Source organism: Geotrypetes seraphini, chromosome 6 (genome assembly GCF_902459505.1).
Source record: "Geotrypetes seraphini chromosome 6, aGeoSer1.1, whole genome shotgun sequence".
NCBI classification, from domain to species: domain Eukaryota; kingdom Metazoa; phylum Chordata; class Amphibia; order Gymnophiona; family Dermophiidae; genus Geotrypetes; species Geotrypetes seraphini.
In genome coordinates this window covers 225004091-225027561 of record NC_047089.1, presented here as the reverse complement: position 1 = coordinate 225027561, position 23471 = coordinate 225004091, and the positions used below count along the sequence as shown (strand labels likewise).

The 23471-nt window shown below is 41.7% G+C and overlaps 1 protein-coding gene across 2 annotated transcripts in view; it reads right to left on the bottom strand.

Moving 5' to 3' along the window:
* Window positions 1-11476: 11476 nt before the first annotated feature.
* The window catches only part of MXRA5 (matrix remodeling associated 5), a 61276-nt gene continuing 49281 nt past the window's right edge, over window positions 11477-23471 (bottom strand). For both annotated transcript variants that reach the window (XM_033948630.1, XM_033948631.1), the window contains one exon: window positions 11477-13560. In XM_033948630.1, coding sequence (XP_033804521.1) covers window positions 11640-13560 — 1921 coding nt within the window. In that variant the 3' untranslated portion in view covers window positions 11477-11639. The remainder of the gene's footprint in view (window positions 13561-23471) is intronic.

The window sequence follows — 23471 nt, the reverse complement described above, 5'->3', positions numbered from 1 at the left end:
GCTCCAGAAGTCTTCATTCTACAGCAACGCTGCGTGGCGGTTGCCCAAAGTTTTAAAGTTACAGAGGCCGGGAGGAGGTGAGTGGGGGGAGTAGAGCCATAACTGACCGCCAATTTTTAGGGAGGCCATGGTCCCTATGGCATGAAATGCAGTCAAATCTTTCAATGTAGTTCTTAGCCCCACTGTGCTTATGTATAACTTGAACACCAGACTGCCTAATTGGCTTCTGAACAGGGCCAGCGCAAGGGTATTGGGTCTCCTCGATCAGTGTTACTCAACATGCGGTACACAGCATGGCCACTGAGGAAACTATTCCCTGCCCAGCCGTCAAAACCGCGCTGCCACCGTCGCCGCTGCCGGGGATCCCTCCTTGCTGCTCTCCCCACCCTGCCCGCCTCCCCCCCAAAGCCGACTCACAGGGCTGACATCAGAGGAAAGCCTTCCGGGTCAACGGGTGGGGGTGGTGAGGAGGAGGTTCCCAGTTGCCGCATTCGCTCCTTCTGCCTTCAGCGGCAGGTTGGGGGGATGCGCAGTCGGCAGCGGTTCACACACTGCATGTAGCTGACTAGGAAACCTTCTCTCCGACGTCAGAACTAACAGATGGAAGGCTTGTGGGTTAGCCACATGCAGTGTGTGAATCACTGCCTGTGTGTCTCCCAACAAGCCTCTGAAGGCTGATGAAGTGCAAAACAAGTAAGGGGACACAATCTTTCTGGGGCAAAGGGAGAAAGAAGAGGGGAAGGAGCATGTTGGGGCATTGGAGGGGCACAATTCTGGGACAACAGCTGGAAGGTGAGGTACATGAACTCGAATCAGAAGGAAAGGAGGTGGCATGAACATGGGGCAGAGAAGGGAGGGAGAAAGAGGGTGCTTACTTGGGACATAGGAGGGAGGGAAAAGAAAGGGAGAATTGTTGGGCATGAATGTTTGAGTGAGAGGGAAAGAGATGGTGGCACATGGGGAAAGGAAGAAAGAGGAAAATTGGGCAGAGAGAGAGAGAGAGAGAGAGAGAGGAATACATGGAGAATGCATGGAGAAGAGAAGGATGAGAGGAATACATGTTGGATATGGTGGTGGAGACGGAACAGAGAAATACTGTAGATTGAAGGGGATGCAAGGGGGAGGCATATTAGACATAGTGATGGAGGGAGAGATGTGGCATGGTGCTGGAGAGGGGTGATAGAAGGAGAAATGGGCTTGGGGCTGGTGGGCAGTGGTGAAAAATGCTGCACATAATCCAGGGGATGAGAGGGAGAATTGTTGGACTCATGGAGGGACAGAGAGAGAGAGCTGTTGGTTGGGGAAGGGAATGAGTTCGAGAGGAGTGTAAGCGTGCAGGAAGCAGAAAAAAAGAAATATTGGATGCCCAGAAAGAAGGAAGTGCAACCAGAGACTCATGAAATCACCAGCCAGCAAAGGTACGAAAAATGATTTTATTTTCAATTTAGTGATCAAAATGTGGCTGAATTTATATCTGAATTTATATCTGCACTATATTTTTCTGTTTTTCTATAGTTGTTACAGAGATGACATTGCATATTTTAAAGTCATCTGCCTTGACTTCTTTGAACCCCCCCTCCCAAATATAAATGATAATTAACATTTTTTCTGCGTACAGTGCACCATTGTTTTGGCCGATCAGAGATTTCCTTAGGCACCTAACTAAGGAAGTAATTGATTGGCTCAGGCGCCTCGGACTCCTCCCAAGGGATGCACTGGGGCGGAGCCTAAGGCCTGCAGTGCGCTCCAGGAGCAGGAGGAGCAGGAGGCACCCCTCCTGCTCCCAACAAAAAGGTACAGAAGAGGGAGGGGGAGGCTGATGACAGCAGGGAGTGGGCATCCCTTCTGCCATTTGTGTTTTTGTTTTGTTTTTTTCTTTCGGGGGAGTGGGAGCTGGCCCCGATGGCAGGAAGGAGTGGGCATCCCTCCTGCCTTTTTTTTTTGGGGGGGGGGAGCGCCGCTGCAGCAGCATTTTTATCAGGGGGGGGCCTTTTTTCATTTAAAAAAAAAAAAAAAAAATTAGCCAGATATTTTGCATGTGTAATACATACAAAATATCTGGCCCATTTAAAAGAAAAAAAAGCCACTGACAGCAGTGACAAGAGGCTGCTTCTCCTGTCACTACTGTCAGGGCTGCCCTGACTCAATCGCTCACTGAGCAATTGAGTTGGGAGTTTGCATGCAAAAAAGATAGTGAATCAATCACTGTTTTATAATCAGCCAGGAATCGGCCAACAGCGATTGAATCACTATCTTTAGTGAATCTGGGCCTAAGATTGTCTACACACTAGCATATCTTGACCATGCATGAGATATTCGAACAATGACTTTGTATGGCCTTTACCAGACTTAAAAACCTGGCAAATCACTTAACAAGTGCAAGACACACTTTGAGATCTACCTCAGACATTCAGAATCTGTACGGCCTATGCTCGATTTGTGCGACTTCTCTCAGCTGTGACACCTGGGTTCATCCCTGCACAAGCAAGTTGTATAAACTATACCATAGAACTACTTATAAATCTTGGGCTGCTTCCCTCTGGGCCTTCTTAACCTAACTGTGCTCTGAGCTTTTATACTTCCTAGACTGTGCCCTCTTAGCTCCACTTCCTCCCATGTCACTTCCCCTGTTGGCAGGATTATGAGTTTTAAGGTAGAGTGCCCTTAAGGGAAAATGGCCACACAGGGAAGCAATGAAGGCCCACTGCGTATACTTCTAGGGTTACCGGATGTCTAGAATTCCCCGGACATGTCCTCCTTTTTGAGGACATGTCCGTGGGTCCAGACAGCTTTTCAAAACCTGGCACTTTATCTGGGTTTTAAAAATCTTTCTCAAAATCGTGTTGGGCAGGAGGGCATCCATCATATGCGCGGATGCCCTCCTGCCTGACGAGAGCAGGTAGTGGGGGGGGGGGGGGGGGGGGGGGGGGACTGGGGCAGGTCTAGGGCAGGATTGGGGGTAGGACTGGGACATAATGGAGTGGGGATGGGAGAATCTGGATGGGCTTGGGGGTGGATCTATGAGTACGGATTGTACTAAAGTAAAATCTGGTAACCCTACATGCTTCCATCCCATGTCTGTGAACTGCAATTGTGACAAGTAGACCAAGTTTAATTTGGAACCTGAAGGACTGTATTCTTGACCTAACCAAGACAGGCTGGTGAATATTGTTGACGAGAGGAACACTCTCATAGGAGGAATAAGTGCCGATAGAATGCTCGTATCTGAATGCCCGCTCAGTTTGTATTAAGACCCAGATTTTGAGAAACGTGATAACTACCTGCCAGGCAGGAATAACTTATATAACAGAAACATGGATTCCAGATGATAATTCCCCTGTCCTAATTGATCTTTGCCCACCAGGATTCAAGTTGATCCATTGCCCCAGAAAATTAAAGAGAAGCAGGGGATTATTCATACTATATAGACCATTCCTTTCCTTAAGATTACTAAATAATTGCAATGAACAGGGATTAAAATAGTAACATAGTAGATGATGGTAGATAAAGACCCAAATGGTCCATCCAGTCTGCCCAACCTGATTCAATGTAATTTTTTTTTTTTTTTTTTCTTCTTAGCTATTTCTGGGCAAGAATCCAAAGCTCTGCCCAGTACTTTGCTTGGGTTCCAACTGCTGAAGTCTCTGTCAAAGCTTACCCCAGCCCATCTACACCCTTCCAACCATTGAAGCCCTCCCCAGCTCATCCTCAACCAAAAGGCCATATACAGACACATACTGTTAGAATATATGATTAGAATATATGATTTTTTTTTTTTTTTAATTATAATTTTGAATTAAGTTGAATACAGAGACACTTTGGGCCGCATTCTAAAATCACTGTCCTGATTGTAGGTGGTAGTAGGCATCCTACTTTCATCTAACGGACCAATTGGGATGCCTGTTCTTTTTTTTAAATGATGAGGCGGACACCTACAATGTAGGTGTTGCTTACGCATGTACCGAGAAATCTAGGCATTCCTACAGGAAGGCTGGTGTAGGCATGGTTTACGCCGGAAGTAGCCTTAGGCATCTGCAGGCGTGCCTAGGTGTCTCGTAGGCACGAGGCAAATGCTTTAAATGTAGGCCTGTCAAATGCTGGCCTATATTTAAGGCGTCTGTAGAGAAAAATAGATGCAATTCTGGAAATGGCACCCTCCGGTGATTCCCAATGTAACAACTGGGTGAAATTCAAACAGAGAAAGTTCCCAAAGGACTGTGACAACAGGAAATGCAATCGGTTTAGAAGTGAAGATTCAGGAAGTTGTTGAACTTGATGTTCCATCCAGCATGGGGGGTTCTCTGAAGAAGCCTGTCGGCGAAACGCGTTAGGACCCACCTGTACCTGCTGTAGCAAGTTGACTTCCTAAACTCTCACAGTTAAGTTTTGCCTATTTTGAGGATCATAGTTTTCACTTAAGCATTGGACATTTTAAAAGGACATTTAATAGAAAAAAGAAGAAAAATAGTACAAAAAGACATTCACCAAAATTTAAATACCTTTCTACCGTTGGAGGATGTTGCAATGATAGACTCTTTGAAAGCCCTTACAGGGGTTGCTGCCCTGGTTTGGTCACTTTCTTACCATATATTGGTTCTGAGCTCCTTCGAGGTTTAAAGGCATTTTCATTTTGTTTTTTGTTTCCTTTTTCGTTTTTGTTAGTACCCTCCGGTGATTGACACACGAAAGGCGCCCCTTTTGCAGACGCCCACCTCGGCCGATGTCGTTTCCAGAATCAGGCCCTTTGAGAGCATAATCTCATACTGAGTGCCAAGGAAGCTTCTGGAGAGAGAGCAGCCTAGAATGAAAAGAGGAAGCCACTAGAGGGGGCAGGGCGAAAGTGTAGACAGATCTCCCTCTTCAGGACAGCGCCTCCCTGGCTGCCCAGGCATTGGAGTGAACCAGGGAGTAGACTCCAGGGCATCCCCGAGCTGTGACAGTTATTATATATTAATATTGCTCATCTCCTTTATTAGGCGAAAAGTCTAAAGAGGATAGGGCTCTTCAGCTTGGAAAAGAAATCCCTGAGGGAGGGATTGTGGAGAGAAGGGGGCAGTTTGTGAGATACCATAGATACAGTTGCAGGGAGATAGTTTATAAGACTATTTGCGGGATAGAGGGACAGTATTGGGGTGGGCGTAGTGTGTGGAGTTGTGAGGGAGTTGCGGGAGGCTAGTTCAAGAAGGTTGGGGTCAGGTTGTGAGTTTGTGGGGAGGTAATGACAGTCCCAGGAGGGTGATGGGGTTTTTTTTTTTTGTTTTTTTTTGGGGGGGGGGCAGTTTGGATTGTAGTTTTTGAGAATGGGTTGGATTTCAGAGTGGTAGAGCAGTTGTAGAGATTAGATTTGGAGGTAGAGGCTGAGTTATATTGTCCCCAGACCCAATGTTCTTTACCCCTTTTGTATAATTCTTCCCATCTTCCATTAGGTTGGAAAGAGTAAAAAAAAACAATGAATATCGGGCAGTATCTGTAAAACCAAAACATTCTTTACCTTCCAAAATTTAAATTTTCACAAGACAGAAGGCAAACAGCACAACGAGCCCCATTGTTAGAAATGGTAGCGTCAGGACGTGTGTATGTTTCAAGAATACATATTAGTATAAATTCTTTCAGCGCTGCATTTGAGATGAAAAAATAGTAACCATCTGCTTTAAATCAAAGCTCACATTTCACTTGGCCCTCTGATTGCTGCTCTTTATTCCAAACCTGGGGGCAGTTAGGAAATAAAAGTGGAATCATATTTAAGAGCTATGCCGTGCAGAAAGCAAGACAAGTTCACACATATTAAAAGAAAAAGGCTTCAGATGTCATGATTGGTGATTAAAGCCCTGAATTCCATTGTAGTGGTCAGAATACCATGTGGAGCTGTCACTTGTCTGTTCCATTTTGTAGATTTGTGTACCAAACGTGCAATATTTACCAGCCTGCTTTTTCTCAGCTATCGTAAATCAGCTGTACTCTCAAAGTATCATTTGGAAAATATTATTTATTATAAAATATACATTGACCTTACCGTTATAAACACAATAATGTTATCAAAGTCTTTTAAAGACCAAACATTTGAAAAATGAGACAGCAATTTTTATTTTTTGTCTCATAGTCAGATTAAATATATATATATATATATATATAAATATAATATACATGTTATGCTGTCATTTGGGCCATTTTTAGCAGTTTTTAAAGGTTCTTTCATAGACTTTTTCCAATCAGCTGACTGGAGCTCCTTTATGCGTTAAAATCCTCCTGACTTTGAACTGAATGCACACTCTAATTGCACCATCTTTCAATATTTATAGTATATATAAAAAGAATCTCACTCTTTACCCCAAAACAGTTCTCTCCAACTTAGATAGTATAGTAGCGCTAAATAATATATCAATGTTTTATAAATTCTTTCTTAGTCCAGTTTCTTTACAATAGTACATCTTAGGAATTCAGATATCCACCCTTATTTCCCAACTATTTACTTATTTCAATTATTTTATATAAATAATAGACTTAGGTTATTCAATGGCTGGTTATACTAGGAGAAGCTATGCTGTAATGTCCAGTTCCTCCGACCTTGAGAAAGTTCGGTGAAATGCGTCGAGAAGGAGAATGGACTTTGAATAAGCTAAGTCTATTATTTATATATTTATATAAAATAATTGAACTAAGTAAATAGTTGGGAAATAGTACTTGGAATCATGAAGAATGCCACCACCTGTATTTATTGATAAGGGTGGATATCTGAATTCCTAAGATGTACTGTTGTAAAGAAACTGGACTAAGAAAGAATTTATAAAACATTGATATATTATCTAGCGCTACTATACACTCTAATTGTAGACAGCAGGTTTACCAAGCATGCAGGGGTGATGTCTCATCTACCAGGGCCCAGGGCAGAAATTTGACAGAGGACCAGAAAGCTTACTGGCAGGCTACGCTTTCTTCAGTATCGAGCGGGCTTGGATCTGGTGGCACTGTGTAAAAGTTGGTCTTGCACATGGATCAGTTATGTGAAAATGAACGCAGGAGATCCACTAAACAATGCACGTTCAGGAACACGGCTAAAATGTTATCATCAATGCAGAAAATACTTCTTTGGTAGTAAGATGCTTGTCAAAGTCAGTGGTGACGATGGAGGGTGTCCAGGAATATGCTTTAAGCAATTAGGAGACTTTGCAGACGTTACCTTTGTATGGAAAATAGTGAGAATATTTTGTCACCTCGTGCTATTTTCCACTAAAGTGGACTTTGCAATTGTCAGCATTCATGTGTAGTTTGCTGTGCACACAGGTTTGCTCGGATTTCACTTTCATGAGTTCTTAAATCATGGAAAAGAGTTCATTAATTGATACATTTGTGAAAAAGGGCAAATGGAAAAAGCCTTCATGGAAAAAAAAAAATACTGCATGCCAATGAGATGAAGGGCACTTTTTGACTGCTCTGGAGTCTTTGCAAATGAGTTAGCATGTGCTTAGAAGAACCCTAGACCCTGTCCCAAAGGCCATTCCCTAGGGGCTCAAGTCTATGGTAGCTTAGCCGCCTGCTAATTCCACTTGCAGTGCTCTGATCAGGGACTGAAAATGCAAAAAAATAAATAAATAAATCTCATGCCAAATCCTGTTCCTTCTGACAAAAAAGGCCCTGGAACCTGGGACCTTCTCTGATCCCCTATCTCACACCCATCATGCTAAATCTACGAGAATAAGGCATTCGTAATCTCCCCTTGCTGCTCCGCCAGCACTTCCATGTTGAAAAATAGTGATTCTTTATTCCTATCAATATACTCTGAAAAACTGCTACAGAAGAAGCAAGTGAGACTTTCCCTTTCCTCCTGAATTTGGTACTTTGGGGATGACTTGGATGAATCGTGGGAAGGATGTCCTGGATCCAGCATTAAGGTCTCTTTAGAGAAGTAGGAGAAGCTTAGAATAAAAGGACAGGGCTTAGCGGGATCTTCGTTTTGGTTTTGTATTTTAACCCTCAGATTGGGGCAATGCGTGAGGGATTAGTGGACACCACTCCACCAGAGATGTGAAGCTCTCTCTCGGGGGAAGGGGGGGTTCTAACATGGGACCCACAGCCCCTTTAAGCAAACATCAGGCTATAAAAAGGATGTCACTTTTATAGAAATGTTTCTTGCATCGACAGGCACGTGTGAGAAATTCCTTGTGAAACTTAGCTATGAATGCAGATAAGCCAAGAACTCAACTGAATCGATAGCTAAAATTGTGCCTAACACCCTAGATCATCTCACTGAGGTGTTCTTTTACTAAGGCGTGCTAAATGCTAAGGCACCCATAGAATATAATGCATATAATATAACTAGACAGGTTTTTTTATTTAGATATACTGTATTTTTATTAAATAACACAAATCTTAACACTATATTATACATTAAACATAAATGAATCCATATAGCACTTCCAGTTACTAAGATCCGCATTATCCCACAATATAGTGGAAGAAAACCTGGAGCTTGTACTCAGTCCATTCCCAAGCCTTTTCTGATGAAAATAAAGCTGTTGCACATCATAGTCTGTGTGTATTATTTCATTTCTCCAGTATTCTCCAATGTTCCAACAAGCATATATTGATTCTACTGAACTCTCGCTCATAGGTCTGACTTTAAAAATTTTATATCATCTTGATCACCATCAATCAGTATTACTTATTTCTTTAGATCTTTCTTCGGCTTTCGACACGACTGATTATAAACTCTCTTGGAGCGCCTCCAAGACATTGGTATCACCGATCAAGTGTTGGATTGGTTTACATCTTTCTTCTCAGAATTTACCTCTAAAGTAATCTTTAATTCTGCATCTTCCAAATCTTTTACAAACAAGCACGGTATACCTCAGGATTCTATATTATCTCTTTAATATTTTTATGGCACCCCTCTTGACCTTAGGCCAGTCTGTCGGTTTTACAATGTTTGCCTACGCTGACGATGTGCAGCATATTCATCCTATAGATCTGAACAATTCTGGTGAGGTAGTTATCATTAATGAAAAACTCTGGTTGGACTCGCATATGTTATCCTTAAACGTTGATAAGTCTAAAGTCATGACCTTTCCATTTAAAAATGGATTATCCATACAGGCCCCTTTGAAACTTGATTCTTCACCCATCAAATCTGTACCTTCATTAAAACTGTTAGGGATCACTTTAGATAGCAAATTTTCTTATCATCTCCATATTTGTACGGTTGTCCAACAATGTTTTCATCGGTTAAGAATGATTAGATCAATTTCTAAACGTTTGGATCCTGCATCTTTGAACATCCTAATTCATTCCCTTGTTATTTCATGTATAGATTACTGCAACGCCCTCTTTAAAGGAATAACAAAAAAAGAACTTGGGCGACTTCAGATTGTGCAGAATACAGCAGTAAAAATCATTTTTAACGCAAAGAAATATGACCACGTTTCCCCTCTTCTGCATAAGGCACATTGGCTACCCATCGAGCACCGAATCAGTTACAAACTTTTTTTAACCTTCAAAACCCGATTATATAATCAACCAGAATTTATTGATAAACTATTTATTCCATATAGCCCATCCAGATCTCTCTGTTCTGCAGCTCACAATCTTCTTAACATTCCATCCTTAAAATATATTAATATTTTAAGATCCAATAATTTTGCCATGACAGCACCTTCCCTTTGGAATTCCATTCCCAACTATATAAGGGAAGACACTTCTATAGGCCCTTTCAAGATTAAGTTGAAGACTTTCCTATTCATAGACGCTTTTGAGACATAACTGCCCTCGTTAGGGCAACAATTTCTTCGTTATTTTTCAGGTCTACCCATTCCTTATTGTTCTTCCCTTATTTATTTATTCTTTTCTTTACTGATTGTAGTTCTCCCCTTCTTCCTCTTGTTACTTTTGTTTGTTTGGTGTATGTACGTTTGTTTTTACTGACATATGTTTTTATTGACATATCCTCGGTAATGATATGTTCTGTTTTTAGTTAACTGTTTTTATGTGATTGTATGCTGACAATGAATTTTATTGTACACTGCTTCAAATTTTAGATTAAGCGGTATAACAAATTTTTAATAAACCTTGAAACAAAGCTGTTATAATGCCTTCTCACTCCAATTCAGACCGTGTCCAACCAGCCCGATGTAGCACCACGTTTCGCTATTAGAAACATAGAAATAGATGGCAGATAAGGGCCACGGCCCATCCAGTCTGCCCACCCTAATGTCCCTCCCCTACCTTTGCCCTGTGAATAGATCCCATGTGCCGATCCCATTTGGCCTTAAAATCAGGCACGCTGCTGGCCTCAATCACCTGCAGTGGGAAGACTATTCCAGCGATCAACCACCCTTACAGCGCCTTCAGGATTTGAAACTGTGGAAGGTTTTCAACTTCTTTGCTGCTTCATTTCATTATAGATTTAGCAACTGCACGGGTTCACCAGCCCGCTCTCCTCTCAGATGATCACATTTGCTGACCCAGCTGTTTGTATCCTGTTTGCGAGGAGAGTGAGCTCGTGAACCCGTGCAGTTGCTAAATCTATAATGAAATGAAGCAGTAAAGAAGTTGAAAACCTGCCACAGTTTCAGCTCCTGAAGATGCTGTAATAGCGAAACGTGGTGCTACGTCGGGCTGGCTGGACACGGTCTGAATTGGAGTGAGAAGGCATTATAACAGCTTTGTCTAAGAATCAACATATGCTTGTTGGAACACTGGAGAATACTGGAGAAATGAAATAATACACACAGACTATGATGTGGAACAGCTTTATTTTCATCAGAAAAGGCTTGGGAATGGACTGAGTACAAGCTCCAGGTTTTCTTCCACTGTATTGTGGGATAATGCAGATTTTAGTAACTGGAAGTGCAATATGGATTCATTTATGTTTAATGTATAATACAGTGTTAAGATTTGTGTTATTTAATAAAAAATACAGTATATTTAAATAAAAAACCTGTCTAGCTATATTATATGTATTAAATACTTTTTGAGATAGGTAATTTGGTTAATGGTACCCTGCTTTGTAGTGTTGTCGTTAGATTCCTTTTACGAAGGAGCGCTAGCGTTTTTAGCACACGCACCGGATTAGAGAGACGAAAAACTGCTGCCTGCTCAAGAGGAGGCGGTAGCGGGCTAGCGCGCGCGGCATTTTAGCGCGCGCTCTTCTGTGCTTTATGGCCCTATCGTGCCTTTGTAAAAGGAGCCCTTTAGTGTGTACTAATCTTTAGCATGCACTAAATCAGTTAGCGCACTGTAGCGAAAGGACCCCTGAGTTACAGTTTTATTTTTTCTTCAAATATGGACCCATGAAAGCTTTTCCACATGCCCTTTTTTCCAAATTTACCCATTAATGAGCTATTGCGAAGAAAAAAAAAAGAAAGAAAAAAAAGCTTCTCAAGCAGGTTAATGCATCAGCCCCGTAAGTTGGTTTGCATTCAGTAAACAAGAGTTTCCAGAATTATACAGCCCATTTTAATTGTTTTAATGTTAAGTCTATTGCAAAAATGCAACAGAATTTTAATTAGGAAACTTCTAACACATGGCTACAGTACTTGTCCCGCCTAGTCATGGTGCAACAGGTTTCATTAATACATAGTACAATGTGTACTACCCATGCTTGGCAGTTTTTCGGGCATTCTGTCCTTATAAGAGAGTTATTTTTTTTACAATACATGTATATATGTTGATTTTGAGTCACTGCCTAATATATTTTTTGCAGTGCATTTATAGAGACCTGCATCCCTTTGTGAAGGGTGCTGGATAACTAACGTCCCATGAGGATGAAGGAATTTGTTCCCAAATAGGCGAGACTGAGCCGCCGCAACCATATTTGAGTTATCTGGAAGCTCCCAAGCGATTTCTGCCTTAGGGATTCCAATAGTCATACAATTCAGCTGTACGGTATTTCCAGTTCTGGTATAGATGACAGGTGCTGGCCCATTGGTGATACGTGGAGGATAAGCTATCACTATCACAGGAACGTTCATAATTGATGAGCCATACTCTGTCGATACTTTGCATAGATAGGTCCCTCTGTCATATACTGATACATCACGTATAATGAGTGAGCCATTCTCAAAAAGAGAAATACGGCCTGATGCCTGCGGTGTGTCTAGTACCACTCCATTCGGTAATGTCCAGGACACACGTGGTCGAGGACTGTGTGGTGAAATTCCCTGTGTGGTGCACTGAAGCTGCAGTGTTTCTCCATTGATAATATTCACCAAGTTATTATATGGGCTACTGATTTCTGGCTTAAAACCAACATTCAAAGAGATCTGTCTCTCTATATAGCCAGCTCGGTTCCGAGCCGTGCAACGGTACGTTCCGGATTCTGCGACAGAAAGGCCTCTGATGTGTAATGTGCCATTCTTACTGTGGTAAATTCTGTGGAAACGGTGGCCGCTTTCAATTTGGGTTCCATTCGGAAGTATCCACACAATTTCCGGCTCTGGCTTCCCCTCTGCAGAGCAATTTAAACTGATGGTATGCCCTGCTGCCATGGAAACCTTTTCACTAAACCAGTTTCTGAAGGTAGGTTTCTCCATATGCTCCATAACGGTTAGTTGCACAATTAACCTGGCTTCTCCTCCTTCATTGCGTCCAATACACACCAACTGCACAGAGTCTGTTTCTTTTAGAGTGTTGATTTCAAGGGTGCCATTGCGATGGACTGTTATTCTGTTTCCATAGTATGGTGCAGGTAATATTACCCCTTCCGGAAAGGCCCACAGGACCCGTGGGGTAGGTATGCCATCAGCTTTACAATTAATGAGCTTTCGACTATTTATCATGGCTGTTTCTTTAATGGTCATTACCGCGTTAGGATGTCCATTAATTTTTGGAGGTTGAACATTAACCTGGATCTGAATGATCTTTTTCTCTTCTCCAGCACCGTTCCGTGCTAAACAAGTATAATTCCCACTATCAGATCGCTGAGCTTTTAGAATCCGAAGGGTACCATCTTTGTATACTTCATATTTGTCAGGCAAAGAAGATAAAGGCCTATTTGTTGGAGAAAACCACATGACCTTGGGAGTGGGTTCTCCTTTAACTTCACATGATATGGCAATAACATTTCCATAGGGGACACTGATAACAGAATATTCTTTATTTCTAATAGTGGCAGGCTCTGCCACCACTTTGACACTCACTCGCATCTCATCTTGCCCAATTTGATTTACAGCATAACAAGTGTAGTCCCCTTCTTCTCTCATCCCCACTTCATTGAAATAGAGTGTCCCGTTGTCGAACACAACGTATCTCCTTGTTCGTGTTCCACTGTCATCTGACTGCATAAGGGTATTAATCATACTGCCATCGGGAAGGCTCCAGGAAATCTCAGGGTTTGGAAGACCCGTAGCAACACAGTCTACTTTCAAGTCACTACCGTAAAAAACCTTGTGGTGCACGTCATTCTTGTGTTCTATCTTGGCTGGCTTCATCATCACGTTGACTTTAAGCACCACATAATCATCGCCAATCTTATTCCTGGCCACACACAAATAATCTCCCGCATCTTTATCCGTGACTGAATGGATGATCAAAGTGCCATTTATGTAGACCTTGATCCTGGATTCAAAGCTATTGGAAAAAAAAAAAGAAATAGACTATATAAGATACTAAATTAAAAATAGCATTATACTGTGTTTTAGAAAGGAAGTCAGGTTGCTTTCAAAACCTCAAACGGTTACATTTACTTGAAACACATTGACTTGCTTTAACATGTGCAATACTATTTAAAGATTTTTGGCAAAGAGACCATTTTCTAATAAAACAAATTAATGCTATGAGTGCCATTATTTAATAAAACACTACAAATTTCAAATGGTACTTTATCTATAAAATATACAAATATTAAAGACCATTTGTAAAGGATCAAAAATAAGCACTGATTTTAAATTCCTTGTAAAATAATTTTAAATTTTCATAAATTTATTAGTTGAACTATTAATCTTTTTTGATTAAATTGAATTAGACTTAATCTAATACTAATAGGGGCAAGCCTCAGACTTAGGAGTAAATGTTTTCCAAATGTGGGATTACTCCAAGAGAGAAATAAATTACACTCCTGCCTCCTTATAACATCACCGGCTATTGCCCCACCTCCCTACCAGTATAGATTACTTAAATCAATATTTAATTATCTTCTTATAAGACCTAAACTCCATTATATTTAATCAAAAAAGATTAATAGTTCAACTAATACATTTATGAAAATTTTAAAAATTTTTACAGGGAATTTAAAATCAATGCTTATTTTTGATCCTTTACAAATGGTCTTTAATATTTGTATATGCCATTATTTAATGCCATTAATATGTGCTAATAGGGAGCACACTTTAGTAAATCAAACCCTAAAAGTTCTCATCTTAAAATCTTTCCTAAAATAATTTGATGAAATCATAAATAATATGAATTTCAAACTATAATGAATAAAGCCCAAGAAAAATGATTTGATTTTTCAATTGGATGGTCTTATACAGTGGCATGGCAAGGGTAGGAGGCGCCCGGAGCAGTAGTGCCCTCCTCTCTACCCCTCCCCTCCCCCATCTCCCATACCACACTCGTGCCCTCCTTTCCCCGGTACCTCTATAAATCTTCGCCAGTGTGAGTAGCTTCTCCATCCTGCTGCTCACGTTAGCGTTGGCTTTCCTTCTGATGTCACTTCCTGTCCCCACGACCTGGAAGTGATTTCAGAGGGGAGCAGCAAGCTGGAAAAGTTGCTCATGCTGGCGAAGATTTAAAGAGGTGGGGGTGGGGTGGGGAAGGGAGGGCGTTAGTGTGGCATGGGGGGGCAGAGAGGTGCCGGTGCTCCCACCAAGATGGCACCTGGAGCATCCGCTCCCCCCCTTACTACGCCACTGGTCTTATAGATAAGCAGGTTAGCCTTTTTTCATACATGAGGTGCTTGCTCCAGTGGACCGCAAGGCTGACGGGGATAACCCATTCATTCCCAAGCAAAAATCAGTGAAATTCATTGGGACTGATATTCACACTGTGAGAAACAGCCAGGCTGACTCCTGTGGTTGCTGGTGAACATGGGATATCAACGCCAGGCCATAGCTGGTGACCGGCATTGACATTCTGGTCTAGGGTTACCAGATTTTCCATCTGGAAAATCCGTACCCCTAGACCCGCCAATAGGCCAGCCCAGTCACACCCCGGTTCTGCCACATCATACCCCCAGCCCCGCCCCCCCGCGCCTGTTCTCGTCGGACAGCACATCTGAGCATGCGTGTATATGACACAATGATATATGAGCATGCGTGTATATGACACGTGTGCGCGTGACATCATCGCGTCGTATACGTGCATGCCCTCCTGCACAAAGGAAAGCTTTTCAAAACCCGGACAAAGTACAGGGTGTTGAAAAGCTGTCCGGATCCCCGGACATGTCCGCAAAAGAAGGACATATCCGGGGAAATCCGTACACCTGGTAACCCCACTCTGGTCTATTTTTAGCTGAGTTTGACATAGCTGGTGAGGTCGATATTCATCAGCTGACTGGCTAAGTCATAGCAACCAAAGACAGATCTGCTATTTAGGCATGGCTATCTGACCGTTCAACTTAGCTGGTCGGCCAATGAATACTGGTGCTAACATAGGTGGTGACTGCACTAGCTACTGACCACAAATATTCAGCAGCTGTATATTAGCCAGCCAGCGTAGCGCTATTTAGCTGGCCAGGAGCCATTCATGGCCAGGTAAACAGCACCAAATTGTTCAGGTAAGTATCCCCGCCTGTCATGCGGGAGACCGGGGATCGATTCCCCGACGGGGAGCCTAGTTTATTTTCCCCCAAATAATTATCCAAATTAACCCTTGATAGTCTGAAATGAATATTGGATGGATTGACTTTTAGCTTAGTCAACTTGGCTAAAGGTAAATATTGCTCTCCTGAAGCACTAGAGCAAAAAGCTGGAAATGGGCAAAATTGAGGGTTAACTCAGTGTTTCCCAACCTCTTCAAGTCAATTACCCCCTAAATTGAAAAATTTCAACCAAGTACCGCTGAGCTTTGAGCAGCAGAAATTTTGGAATGGACATTTTATTGTTAAATAGTAACTAACTAGGCAGCATACATAACAAATACAGGTCACTGAAACTGGAATACAGACTAGAGAATGACATGGGGACAAATTTTCTCCCATCCAAGTTTCAAGTTTATTAATAAATTTGATAAATCGCCTATTAGAATCTCTAAGCGATGTACAAAATAAAATACAGTATAATAAAAGAAACTAACATTTAACAAAGTATTTTCATCAAAGACAAACATGAATTGGGAGGGAAAGGATAAAAGTTACAATTTTCAATTTAAGGTAGAAGAAACGGGAAGAACAGGAGGGTAAGGGGAAGTTAAACCGCAGCATAATCTGGAATCTCACTAAACATTTAAATATTGAAGGCGTCTTTAAATAAATAAGATTTTAAAAGTTTTTTAAATGTTATAATGTCTTTTTCGATTCTAATGTATTGTGGCAGGGCGTTCCACCATTGAGGTCCCATCACAGAGAATATGTCTGCTCTTCTTGTACCAATAATTTTCAGAGAGGGAACTGTGAGGAGGTTTTGACTTGAAGAGCGAAGTGATCGTTGAGAATTGTGGGGTATTAACAGTCTAGATATAAATTGAGGTTCGTCGAAAGCTAAGGTTTTGAAGATGAGCAGTATTATTTTAAAGGTGATTCTATGACCAATTGGAAGCCAGTGAGCATCTATTAATAATGGTGATACATGGTCGTATTTCCTAGCATTATATATTAATTTAATGGCGGTATTTTGTATCAGCTGAAGTCTCCTTTTTTCTTTCTGTGTAATGTTAAGGAGGAGTGCGCTGCAGTAGTCGAGTTTTGCTATAATTAGCGAATGAATTAATACTTTAATAGAATTTGGGCTCAGAAATTTGGCGATCGATCGGATCATACGAAGTTTGAAAAAGCAATTTTTAACAGTGAGAGAAACGTGATCGTGGTAGAGCAGTTTATCATCGATTACTACACCAAGGATTTTAACTGTGGAGACAAGATTTAGTGGGGTATGATTAAGGGTGAATGAATTTAACAAGGTTATGTCTTTTCTCCAGGTAAATAACATCGATTTAGTCTTATTTACGTTGAGAGCCAGTTTGTTTGTATTAAGCCAGTTTTGTATTATTTCAAGTTTGTGATTAATGGATATAATTTCATTATTGTTTTTTGGGTCTAGTGGGTGAATGAGCTGGATGTCATCGGCATAAGAGAATGGGGTGAAGCCTATGGACTGGCAGATGCTTAGCAATGGAGAAAGAAATATATTAAACAGGAGAGGAGACAAAATGGATCCTTGAGGGATTCCGAAGGTAGAGGAGTAGGTTGTTGACATTTCGTTATTAAACTTAACAGAGGAAGTACGATTAGCAAGATATGAAGAGAGCCAAGATAGAACTTTCTCAGTTATGCCTATTGATTCTAACCTTTGTAGAAGTAGATCATGGTCTATGGTGTCAAAGGCAGCAGAGAAATCTAATGAGAAAAGAATGACAGATTTGTGGTGGTCTAAGTGATATTGTATGTTTGATGTTAATCCTATTAAAGAATATTCCGTATTATTAAATTTTCGAAATCCTGTTTGGTTGGGATGAAGTGCGTTAGTGTTTTCTATAAAATCAGAGAGTTGATTAAATATGAGTTTCTCTGTTAATTTTGCCAAAAATGGTAAGTTAGCTATCAGGCGGTAGTTTGTGAGTTCATTTATACTAATTTTATGATCTTTGAGGATTGGTGTAATGATTGCAGTTTTCCAAAGTGGAGGAACGGTAGCTGTGAGTAGACTCTTCTGAATAAGTGAAAGGATGAAAGGTCCAAAGTGTGAAAAATGTTTTTTTAAGTAAAAAGGTGGAATGATCTCAGATCCAGAATTTTTTAAATTTACTTGTTGAAAAAGGGATTCTATATCTGTAATTGAGGGAATTTTGAAGTTTGCGCATTTTGCTGTTGGTATGAGTTTTGTTTTGCTATTGTTTGTTGAGTGATTTGTTGTATTTGGGGTGAAAGAATTACGTATGTTGGTGATCTTTTGGATGAAAGCGTCCGCTAAGTCTTGTGCTTTTAATGTAGATTTATGAATGGTGTTATTTATTTTGTTTTTTGAATCTATTGTTTTTAAAATGTTGTATAAAGTGGATGAATTTTTAGCTTTGTCGATTTTATTAGAGTAGTATGTTTTTTTTGCTTGATTAATTTTTTCTTTGTATAATATGGCATTTTCTTTATACATTTGAAGATTAGGTTGGGTTTTATTATGTCTCCATTTTCGTTCTAATGAGCGCAGTTGTTGTTTGATCAGGCGAAGTTCTGCCGAGAACCAAGGGTTTGATAATTTACGGACTGATATGGTTTTGGTTGTTAGTGGAGCTTTTTTGTCTAAGAGAGATGTCAAAGATAGGTTCCAAGCAGATAGAAGGTTTTCAGTAGAATTGACTGAAGGAGTGAGAATAGATAGGTCTAGAAAAGAAGTTATGTCTATGTTATCTAATTTGGAATAATCTCGGACAGAAATGGTTTTTATTTTGGGTGCTAAATGTGGAAGTCTTGACTTGGTTAAATTAAGGAAAAGAGATATGAAATAGTGATCTGACCATGGAACGGGATTAATAATCAGGTTAGAAAGAGTAAGATGGTGAGATAGTGGGGCAAAAATCATATCTAAGGTGTGGTTTGCAATATGGGTTGGCTCATCTATTTTTGGATGTAAATTGAGAGGTTTTAAGGTATTAAGTAAATCTTTGGTATGTAAGTTAGTAAGGTCGTCAAAATGAATATTGAAGTCGCCCAAGATGAGGGAAATGGTTGATGAGGAACAAAAATCAAATAAGATATCCTGAAGGAGAGCGAATTTGTTTTCTCCTAGGGGGGTGGGGACGTAAAGTAGTAAAAAATTAAGTTGATTGTTTAGACTACATTTAAGATGAAGATATTCAATTGTAGCATCTTTTGAAGATTGGTCGTAAAGGCTTAAAAGATTGTTTTGAAAAATGACTGCTATACCACCGCCTTTGCGGTTGTGGCGATGGTTAAAAAGGTAATCGTAATTGGGGGGACAGCAGTAGGATAGATATGCTTCATCGCCTTCTGTAAGCCTGCGGGAACTCATTTTCCCGTGCCGGCGAGTTCTTTTCCTATCCCTAAAAGCTCTGTCCTCATCTGCACAAGCCTCAAACACGTTAAAATCATATGTAGCAACATTCTAGAGCTCAGATTGTGATGTCATAATGCCTCATTCCGCCAATGCCTAAGCTTTGTCCTCATCTGCACAAGCCTCAAACACTTTAAAATCATAAGTGTTCAAGGTTGTACGGTTAAGGCAGAGTTTACAGGAATGGGGCAGCGAAAGCGACAGCGAGGACGGGAAAATTGACACCATGACAGGTGGTATGTTATTCTTACAAACTAAGTGAAAAGGAACATAAGAAAAGGAAGATCTCCACAAAAGTTGCCATTAGTGACCAATACAGTTTCCTCTTTTCTGTGGGAAAATGAAATGTGAAATCTGATTAGTAATTATGGCCAAATTCTCTCACATACATCCCACCTGCCCTCAGTCACTCTGTCCTTCTCACACACACACATCCCACCTGCCCTTCTCTCTCACACACACGCAAACACTTTTGAAAATGTATAATCAATTTCTATTGCCACATTCATACAGAGGCTGATGTAGTTGGAAGCAAATTTTCCCAGTTGGTCTCTACATGCAGAAAAAAAAAAATAGAAAAACAAACAGAAATATTTTATTTGGCTTATTCACTTTTCAGTTGTAGCTCAAAGTGAGTTACATTCAGGTACAGAAGATATTTCCCTGTTAGGCTCACAATGTAAGGGTTCCTTTTATCACGCTACGCTAGAGGTTTTTAGCGCAAGCTGGCGCGGTAAATGCTCCGATACACATAGAATTCCTATGATCGTCAGAGCACTTCCCTCACCGGCCTTATGTGTACAAGGGTCCATTGTTCTCCGAGATCTGCTTGAGCATTTTCCTATCCTGGGATTTTCAAGAGCAGAAGCAGTGGCGTACCAAGGGGGGGCGGGGGAGGCGGTCCGCCCCGGGTGCAAGGCCCGAGGGGGTGTACAGCTGGCCACTTACTGGGGAATAGGCTGCCGCCGGGGAAAGGCTGCCATTGCCGTCATCAGAAAGAAGCCGGCGCTGAATTCTCCCTCCCTGCTTCTCTTCCCCGAGCCGAGCAACTCTAGCCATCCGACGTCAATTCTGACGTCGGAGAGGATGTTCTGGGCCAGCCAATCGCTGCCTGGCTGGCCCGGAACGTCTTCTCCGACATTAGAATTGACGTCGGGCAGCCAGAGTTGGTCGGCCCGCGGGAAAAGAAGGAGGGCGAATTCAGCACCAGCCTGTTTCCGATGGCAAGTGGCAGCCTTTCCCCGGCGGTGGTGGCAGCATGGTGGTTGTAGCGGTGGTGGCATGGGGGAGGGAAGGGAGAAAGAAAGAAAGGGGGGGAGCCAGGGAGCCAGAAAGAAAGCAAGGGGGGGGACAGAGATCTAGAAAGAAAGAAAGGGGGCAGGGTGAAAGAAAGAAAAAAAATGGGGCATGGGGAAAGAGAGAGAAAGACAGACATAGAGAAAGAAAGGGGGCATGGAGAGAGAAAGAAAGAAAGGGACAGGATGAAACAAAGAAAAAGGTGGGGGAAGGAATGATGTCTAGAGGAGAGGAAGCATATAGGAGGCTGAAAGAAGGGAAGAAATATTGGATGCACAGTCAGAAGAATAAAGTGCAACCAGAGACTGATGAAATTACCAAACAAAGATAGGAAAAATGATTTTATTTTCAATTTAGTGATCAAAATGTGTCCATTTTGTGAATTTATATATGTTGTCTATATTTTGCACTATGGGCCCCTTTTACTAAACTGCAATAGCAGTTTTTAGCGCAGGGAGCGTCGAGAGCAGCATGGGGCATTCAACGCAGCTCCCTGCTCTAAAAAATGCTATCGCGGTTTAATAAAAAGGGAGGGGGTATATTTGTCTATTTTTGTATAGTTGTTACTGAGGTGACATTGCATAAAGTCATCTGCCTTGACCTCTTTGAAAACCCGCGGAATATAAATGATAATTAACATTTTCTCTGCGTACAATATGCTTTGTGTTTTTAAAATTTTATTGTTGGTAGATCATTTTGACTTGGCCACGAAGGTAATGGGGAGGGAGGGAGGGGAGCTGCTGAAAGACATCTAGTCTTGCAGGCTTGACTGCAGAGAATTATTTTTGTAAAATCATGTTTTGTTATGTGACTGGCATTATTTAGACTTTAATTTCTATGAATGAATAGAATGAAAATGATATAAAATTACTTGCTTGTTTTTATGTGCATGCGCTGAAGGAAAGTGGAGAGAGAGTGGGCTGAGGACGCTGAAGGGAAATGGGGAAGAGAGAGTGGGGAGAAGACGCTGATTTATAAATTGACAATTGTACAGAATATTGTTTCTTTTTATACTTTAATATAATAAGTTCAATATAAAACAATTCAAGGCTTGTGTGGATGGAAATAGGTGGTTTGTGGGGATGAGGACCGAGCTTAAGGGATTAGTCCAATAAAATGGTATTTTCATATTTCTCATTATTTGTTTTATTTTTATTTGTTAATTTGTAAAGTGGTGATTGTTATGTCAGTTTTTCAAATTTACATCTACTGTCTTTATATTTTGCACAGTATTAGAGGACATGTATTACTGTTTTTGTGGTGTTGTGGTGTTGCATTGTATGCAGAGTCTGGTTTCTTGGCAGTTCAATTTAACTTTTGTCTACATATTTCTATTTTTAGTTTGTGATTATTCCATATTGGGCAAAAGTGTATCTGTCTGTGTGTATGAAAGGGATATGGCTTTCTGATAGCATCGACTGTACTGGATCAATTGACTGTGCAGGATCTGGTTTGTTTAGTTTTACAATGTATGTGTTGGTGTTCTAGTGCTCACGGCAGTGTTTAAGATGCTGCCTTTTCCTAGGTACACTCTTGTTGTGCGATATGTAGATTGTTACTAAAAATCATATTTTTCATATAGATGGGGGGGGGGGGGGTGTCAAAAAATGATGGGCCCCGGGTGTCACATATGCTAGGTACGCCACTGAGCAGGAGTGATCACAATTTGCTTCCGCCTTGCTGGTTCTGTTTTTCAGTGCCAGATGAACGGAGGCTGAGCCCATTGTGAATTTTCTGTATCGTAATTAGTATAGACCAGGGGTGTCCAACCTGCGGCCAGAGGGCCACATGCGGCCCCGTGATGCATTTTGTGTGGCCCCGGTCGAAAGCGATGCAGTGTTTTCCTCTGCTGCCCCCGGGTGTTTACCGTTTTGCCAGCTCCCTTCTCTGTCTTGCTGCAGCATTTGTGCATTTGTGCGGTCCCCAGAAACATTTTTTTTGGCCAATGTGGCCCAGGGAAGCCAAAAGGTTGGACACCATTGGTATAGACCATAGTTCAGCAATAATGCAAAATGGCACAGGCCACTGATCAACTGGTATTTTAAAAACAGGATAAGAGGGACTGTTCCTGAAAACTCCAAAGATGGGGTAAAGTTCTAGGTAGGGTAGCCTGGGGCAGTTTTAGTAGGGTTACCAGACGTCCAGATTTATTTGGTCATGTCTAGGAATCCAGACGGCTTTTCAAAATCCGGCACTTTGTCCGGGTTTTGAAAAGCTTCCAGCTCAGGACCGCATCAGGAAGGCATCTGCACATGCACAGATACAATGCGGTGACATCTTGTGCATGCGCGCATGTGTGTGATGTCTCCGTGTCACACCTGTGCATGCACAGATGTCCTTCCGACGTGGTTCCAAGCACGAGAAAAGGTTGAGGGGGCGGAGTTGGGAGGCGAGGCTGGAGCGGAATGGGGTGTGACTTCGGCGGAAGAGGGCGGTGCCATGGTGATCATTACTTTCACTTTCATTTTGGCATCATTTAAATTCCTCTGGTTTCATTCTTTCGCTCCCTTGGAGTAAATGTATTACAAGTATTTGCGGCCTCTTTCTATCTTTTATAAAAACTGTTTTTCGTGACTAATTTAAAAGAACCACGAGAACTCTTGGCAGCCAATCAGCTAGCGGCTTTGCACAGGCAGGAGTGAAGGAAGGCTACTCCTGCCGCCGTTCACCTCTGGACCACCAAGGATTCTAAAGGAATGTGGGGGAGGCAGGAGGGAAGTAAAAATTCTTAGAATCAGCTGGGACAGGAGCAGGATGGATCCCTGCTTTTCCTGCCCACTGATGGATCACCAGGACTTACTGCAGGCCTGATGGAGGCCTGCAAAGCATCTAGAGGGATGGGGGGGAAACAGGGTAGAGAACCAGGCAGGCAGAGAGGGGGGCTGGGTTCAGAGACTGGCAGGGGAGGGAGGGAGTGAATGATGAGGCTAGATGCAGATCATGGCAGAGCAGGGATGGAGGGGGAACAGGGTTCAGAGCCTGGCAGGATAAGGGAAGGGAAGGCACTGCACTTGAATATTA